This window comes from Lactuca virosa, chromosome 7 (genome assembly GCF_052849685.1).
Source record: "Lactuca virosa cultivar CGN04683 chromosome 7, Lactuca_virosa_CGN04683_v6, whole genome shotgun sequence".
Taxonomy (NCBI): Eukaryota; Viridiplantae; Streptophyta; class Magnoliopsida; order Asterales; family Asteraceae; genus Lactuca; species Lactuca virosa.
This window is the reverse complement of record NC_136432.1, coordinates 50388554-50395534: the sequence shown is the minus strand read 5'-3', so window position 1 is coordinate 50395534 and position 6981 is coordinate 50388554. Positions and strand designations below refer to the sequence as shown.

Below are 6981 nucleotides of genomic sequence, written 5' to 3'. Positions count from 1 at the left end.
AAATCGTGCATGAAAAATCAACATGTGTTATATCCGTGACTCGGATGCGGTGAAACTTCTTAATAGAGTATAACGGATCATGCATAACAATGTTATATCCCGTAGATTTATGGATGTAGTCTTCAAAAGAACTGATTTTACCATACAAAAAGGCTTAGCGGCGCAGCTTGTTGCCCGTTTGCTATCTCATTCGTTGTACGATGATAATTAAAATATATTATAAAACCTGTTAGTGATAATTATTTTTTATGATACGAAGTGGTGAGATATATTGCAACGGAAATAGTAATAACCTTATAATTAATGGCGAATTGGTAAGTTTGATCTTGTTGGAAAAAGAAAGAAAAAGAAAAATAAATTAAAAAATGATATAATAACAATTTTAGATTAAATTTGTAATAAAATGAAAAATAGGAACCAATCATGCATGATTTAAAAACCACATAGACCATGTTTGTCAAAAAAAAAAATATAAGAGAAGACTGAAGTTGTAATTTTTGGTAAATTACATAGATCATTAAAAATTTAATGAGATATATTTAACCAAAAATATTTATTACAAAATCTAATTTATGATATTTACATAAAGATTTAATAATTATTTTTCAATTAAAATGGTCAGAGCCCATTCAATTAAAAATATAATGGTTAAGTTTAATAAACTAAATGCAATTAAACATTCAAATATCAACCCCTTTGCAACTTTTCTCATTAACCGTAACATATTATAACCGCCACCGGGCATAATCCGGTCATAATCCGCACGTTTTTTCTCAATAAGTCAAGAAACACCCGTCTGAACGATGAATCTATCATCATCAGTAGTTTTCATGTCGACTGCTTACAAGAATTAAAAAAGGATTTGCACATTTGACTTATCTTGTCTACGAATCTTCAAAAACTGCAGCAGATTGATCTCCAATAATTTCAAACCCATACCCACATTCATCTCTATCTTCTCCTCTCCCCCACCTACTCCTGACCTCTGCAACAATGGCGGCAAGTAAAGCTTCATTCATACTCTTTCTAACCTTCATCTTCGTCCCCTTCCTACAATTTGCTGAATCCATTGTGCCGCAACAAGAAGGTAACCTAATCTTTCTTAACATTTAGTGAAAACCCCCATTGGTTTCAGATTTTTTTATGTTCACAAGTTCAGCATCTGTATCAAACTTTTTCCCCCAAATTGTAAGAACATTATGACCTGGGTTGTCTTTAAAAGTCAAAACTTACATCTTTTCATGATTAATTTAAAGGTTTATTAATCTATTGGTTATAATTTAGGGAGTAACTGAATCTAATGATATATATATTAAACGAGATCATTAAAATCCCACTTTATGCGTAGTTTGACTTCTGAGTTTTGACCAAATGATGATTTCCAATCTTTCTTGTACACTCTGGTTGAAAAAAGATGTGATTTTTTGTCTTTTAACTCAATTCAGTGGAAGCTGTTGTAAGCATTCTTGCTGCCATGAATGCAACAAGTTGGAGGTTTAATGGCGACAATTGCAATCTTGACACCATTTCCGAAGTCCCAAAGCTATCTCAAGAAGCTAATGCTAGCATCGGATGCAATTGCAACATTGAAAACGATACAAATTGTCATGTCGTAAGGATGTATAAACTATAAACTCCCTTCTTTCTTTTTTCTATTCACCTTTTTATTTAAAATATCAGTTTTGGCTATTATTTTAGTAGAAAGTTATAGAAATCAAATAATTTATTTGTGTATGCAGCACACACAAGTTTTATAGTCTTGACGGCGTTCTTTCACCTGAACTAGCAAACCTTCCTTTCCTCCGGTCCTTGTAAGTCCTCTTTTACACAGTTAGAAGAAATGTGAAATCCCTTTTTTACCCTTTAATTTCATAACCTATGTTAGTACAAAAGTTTTCCAGATTAACGAAATTGAAGAATATTCCGTTTTATTTGCAGTGATGTTGCTTACAATTACTTACAAGGCACGATTCCACCTGAATGGGGTTTAACACAGTTAGAAGAAATGTGAAATCTCCTTTTTACCCTTTAATTTCATAATCTAATTTTATGATAACTAAAAAGTTTCTAATCTTAACCTTATTCTTTCATATTCAGTTCACTTCTTGGCAACCGGTTAACCGGAGAAATCCCACCAGAACTTGGCAATATCACCACTCTAACAAGACTGTAAGTTCATTTTATTTTGAGGGCAATTTGGACATTTTACCATAAGGATCAAATTCTTTTTGTTGATATGTTTTTATATACTCATCCACTTCAAATTCTTGATTAGGGACCTTGAAGCAAACAGATTTTCAGGAACCATTCCACCAGATTTAGGGAGATTAATCAATTTGCAATCGTTGTAAGAATAATTAAGTAATATCTATAAACCTAATTATTGTTCAAAAATAAGTTTATTTAGTAATTTTACTAAAAAATATTAAATTTCAGGATCTTGTCCTCAAATCAGTTGACTGGGAGGTTGCCAATTACGCTTGGTCAACTAGGAAATCTAACAAATTTGTAAAATCTTTGACTTTCTTCAATTTTGCCATTATTTGTAGGCTAAAATTGAGAATACTTAATTTTTTTCTTTATAATGCAGTAGGATAAACGAAAACAACTTCAGTGGATCGATACCTGATTTTATACAAAATTGGAGACTACTTTCTAGATTGTAAGTGGTTCTATCTTTTCTTTTCGGGTTAAATGCAAGAAATAGCAACACAATTTCATTTATTTGTGATATATTATAGGATCCCACTTTAATTTCTTTCTTTTAAAGCATTGTTCTTTTATTTTATATTTTTTGTTATACCTTCAAACACATCATAATTCTAATATTTGGATGTTTTTGAAGAGAGATTGTGGCGAGTGGACTCACGGGACCAATTCCTTCGAACATATCTCTTCTCGAGAACCTAAATGATCTGTGAGTCGACTCACGGGACCCACTTGTTCTTCGTGAAATATTATCTTTTTATATCAAGAAAGTTATAAGCTCATGGTTCCCATGCTATTGCAGGAGAATTAGTGACATAAGTGGTCCAACTCAGAGATTTCCTCCCCTTAACAATGCCACGGGATTAATAAGATTGTATGTTGATAACTTTAACATCGATGTTTATAATAACAAATACATAAACTCACATTTTATATAAATGTAGGATCTTGAGAAATTGCAATCTTTCTGGAGAATTACCGGATTATATTTGGCAAGTGAGAGAACTCGAATTGTTGTAAGTATATTCTACATGGGTTTCTGTTCTTTTGATTTTTGATGATATGTATATTCTTAATGACGCCTTTTAATGAATTTGATAGGGATACAAGTTTTAACAATTTAGTAGGGAGGATATCTAACAACATCCTCGGGAGAAGCATACGTTTAGTGTAAGTGTGACAATGAGAATTTTTTTCAAATTTTATTGTGATTCTTTTACTATTAATAAAAGTAATGTGTCGTAAGGGTGACAATAAGTTGTAACTTTTTCCTCATTACATCAGTCTCAGTCCACCAAACATAGTACAACCTGTTTTGTCATTGTCAGCTATTTTGAATCTACCATTTAAAGGTAACAAAACATGTTGATGTGGGTTTTTTGATAGGTTTTTAACAGGTAACATGCTAAGTGGAGACATACCGGATGCATTGTTGGTAAATGGGGCTGCTATGTAAGTTTATTTCGTAAAAAGTTCGTTAATATAAATGTTTAATTTTTAAGAAATTACCAATTTTATTTAACTAATGTGGTGCAGTGATCTTTCCTACAACAATTTTACATGGCAAGGACCTAATCAACCCACATGTCGACAAAACACGTAAAAACTCCTATTGTAATAAATTTCATTACTTATATATTAGTAATATATTGTGACATCTTGTCGCGTATTGGTGTTTTAAATAAAGTGTTTGTGCATTTCTTGCTATATCAGGAATATATACTTGAACTTGTTTAGAAGCTCTTCAACTGGAAACCCGATGTAAGATTGTTTTCGTTACTTTTACTATCATTTATATTTTTTATTTTGTAGCTACAATCTATAAAATAAACTTATGATGATTTTCTCAACAGACAGGATGTCCTTCCGTGCAACCAGGATACCAAGTGTCCGACATGTAAGTATCATTTTAAAATGATATTATTTTTTTGACAAACGACGACACAGAACGAAAAAAATAAACGAGGGCAAATTTGTAAAATATTTGGACTTGATGGGAAAATCCTCATTTTCACAACTTTATGTTGATTCTCATATTGTTTTATGGCAGATGCGTGTTCAGTACATGTTAATTGTGGTGGGAATGATGTGACTGTTAGAGAAAGTAACGGTCGATCTGTTTTTTACAAAGGAGATGCTGACGTGGATGGTGGTGCAGCAAAATTATATGAAAGTGACAAGAATTGGGGATTTAGTAGTACCGGAGACTTCATGGATGACAATATTTTTCAAAACACTCGATACGTAGATTCTTTGAAGGGGAACACAAGTTTGTCACCATTGTACACAACCGCACGTTTCTCGCCACTTACACTCACTTACTTCGGTTATTGTTTGGAAAACGGGGAATATTTGGTCAATTTGCACTTTGCGGAGATCATATTCACTAACGATAGCACGTATAGAAGTCTTGGTCGTCGGATATTTGATATTTATATTCAGGTGATTCTATCTTCTATCTATTGCTGTCTGTCTGTCTGTTGTCTGTTATCTTATTTGAGTTGTATGTTATTTAGGGACGGCGTGTTAGAAGAAATTTTAATATTGAAGATGAGGCCGGTGGGGTTGAAAGGCCGGTGGTTGTACCGTTCAATGCTAGTGTGACCGATAAAATTTTAGAGATACGGTTTTATTGGGCGGGTAAAGGGACGACCCGTTTTCCTACAAGAGGAGTCTATGGACCTCTTATATCAGCTATCGATGTTAACCCATGTAAGCATGCAAATATATCATTCATCACAAAATTTCCCTTATTTGGTTTTTGAATCTTGATGGAATTTTACGTTTTGTAGACTTTAAAACATGTTCAACGGGTGGAAAAAAGACGAAAAAGGACGTTTATATTGGTGTTGGGATTGGTGTTCCATGTCTTGTATTGTTAATCTTGGTCATTTTGTGGAGGAGAAAATGTTTTAAAGGCCGAAGAACTAATGAAAAAGGTACGGATACTTCATAACTATGCGTACACGAGTGGTGAGTTTATCTATATTTACTCAAACTTTTTATTGAATAGATTTTGAAGGAATGGAGTTCAACACCATTTCATTTTCGTTGAAACAACTAAAATCGGCTACGGACAACTTTAACCCTTCAAACAAAATCGGGGAAGGAGGTTTTGGAGCGGTTTACAAGGTCATAATCGTAAAAAACTCATTTGTGTGATTGTGATTGTTGAGTTTGTAACATTTTGTATTATGGTTGCAGGGTACATTGAGTGATGGCACTGTGATTGCAGTGAAGCAGCTTTCAGCTCAATCAAGGCAAGGAAACCGTGAGTTCTTGAATGAGATTGGTGTGATTTCGTGCTTACAACATCCGAATCTTGTTAAACTCCATGGATGTTGCATTGAAGGAGACCAATTGTTGCTTGTTTATGAGTACTTAGAAAACAACAGCCTCGCAAACGCTTTGTTTGGTGAGTATTCTTATTGTTTCAGTTTGATTCTCCTTATTTTGTATCTCTAACTTCTTGTTGTTGATGTAGATTTGGGTAAAAATCGATTGATGTTGGATTGGGCAACGAGGTTCAAGATATGTATTGGAATTGCTCGAGGTTTAGCTTTTCTTCACGAAGAATCAAGGATCAAAATTGTGCATCGAGACATCAAAGCAACAAACATTTTGCTTGATAAAGATCTGAACCCTAAAATATCAGATTTTGGATTGGCAAGGTTAAATGAGGATGAAAAGACTCACGTTAGCACCAAAGTTGCTGGAACAATGTAATCCTTCAAATACTTGCAAAAATAGTCGACAAATTTGTTTCTTTAATCCGTTTTTTGTGCTAAAAACATCTTGATCAATTTGCAGAGGATACATGGCACCTGAGTATGCACTTTGGGGTTACTTGAGCGATAAAGCAGATGTTTACAGCTTCGGAGTTCTAGCATTAGAAATCGTTAGCGGCAAGAACAACAACAGTTACATTCCAACAAACGATTGCATTTGTCTTCTAGATTGGGTACGTTTCCAAAATTGAATTGAGTTTACTGAAATTTGTCTCTAGATCTGATTACTCTTTGAATCGATTATGCAGGCTTGTCGGTTGGAAACGAGTAAACACTATGAAGAGCTTTTTGACGAGAGATTGGAGTCGAGGATCAACAGAGAAGAAGCGGAAACCATGGTGAAAGTTGCGCTTTTGTGCACGAACGGTTCTCCGTCGATGAGGCCGACGATGACGGAGGTTGTAAGTATGCTCGATGGGAAAACTTGTGTGCCGGAGATAATTCCGGAGGCAAACGGTTACTCCGAAGATCTGAGATTCAAAGCGATGAGAGACTTTCGGCGTGAGAGGCAAGGTCAACATAGTTACAACAGTGGTCAAACTCAGAATTCTAACACAATACAAATGTATACAAACGATTCTTTCACACAATCATGACATGTGTGTTGGTGAACAAGAATTCAGTTGAAAATTCAAAATAATTGTAAAATATCTTTAATTATGAAAATCACAACATTATATGAATGTATATAAAACCACACCTTTCATATTTGTGTTCTTTGTGATCACATGGCAATATTAATCACTTATAAGAATGTGTCGCACTAATGTGGGATACATTAACATTCTCCAATAGATCCAAAGACTCCATGAGGATAGACAATAGACATGGATGTGTGAGCCACAAGGATACATGATGCCGACTCTGATACCATATAAATATATATAGAGTCTAAGATTGTCTCTCCAAAAGAGCCCTTACGGAGAGAAATGAGACTCCAACATATGCAAAAGCTTCGCTTTTATGATTGATTCTAGGTCTTTAG

At 34.1% G+C, this 6981-nt stretch overlaps 1 protein-coding gene across 3 annotated transcripts; it reads left to right on the top strand.

Annotated features, from left to right (window-relative positions):
• The first annotated feature begins 769 nt into the window (after window positions 1-769).
• Window positions 770-6690, top strand: RKF1 (receptor-like kinase in flowers 1). 3 transcript variants are annotated; one of them, XM_079062479.1, is made up of 24 exons: window positions 770-1087; window positions 1446-1620; window positions 1740-1811; window positions 1939-2007; window positions 2098-2169; window positions 2276-2347; window positions 2437-2508; window positions 2594-2662; window positions 2846-2917; window positions 3011-3082; window positions 3153-3224; window positions 3310-3378; window positions 3595-3660; window positions 3745-3807; window positions 3922-3969; window positions 4062-4105; window positions 4259-4650; window positions 4725-4920; window positions 5001-5147; window positions 5222-5340; window positions 5413-5623; window positions 5693-5930; window positions 6019-6169; window positions 6245-6690. In XM_079062479.1, the coding sequence occupies exons 1-24, from the start codon at window positions 994-996 to the stop codon at window positions 6590-6592; spliced, it is 3003 nt and encodes a 1000-aa protein (XP_078918605.1). In that variant the 5' UTR covers window positions 770-993; the 3' UTR covers window positions 6593-6690. The 3 variants fall into 3 exon arrangements, with proteins under 3 accessions (XP_078918605.1, XP_078918604.1, XP_078918606.1); XM_079062478.1 differs by having other exon boundaries at window positions 2591-2662; XM_079062480.1 differs by lacking the exon at window positions 770-1087 and having other exon boundaries at window positions 1500-1612; window positions 2591-2662.
• The last annotated feature ends 291 nt before the right edge of the window (window positions 6691-6981 follow it).

What these genes read in the sequence shown, in the direction of transcription:
- RKF1 (XM_079062478.1), top strand. Translation starts at nt 994, where the DNA reads ATGGCGGCAAGTAAAGCTTCATTCATACTCTTTCTAACCTTCATCTTC. An exon ending in TTAACACAGTTAGAAGAAAT is followed by an intron (nt 2,008 to 2,097) that starts GTGAAATCTCCT and finishes TTTCATATTCAG; the next exon opens with TTCACTTCTTGGCAACCGGT. An exon ending in GTTTTGGAGCGGTTTACAAG is followed by an intron (nt 5,341 to 5,412) that starts GTCATAATCGTA and finishes TTATGGTTGCAG; the next exon opens with GGTACATTGAGTGATGGCAC.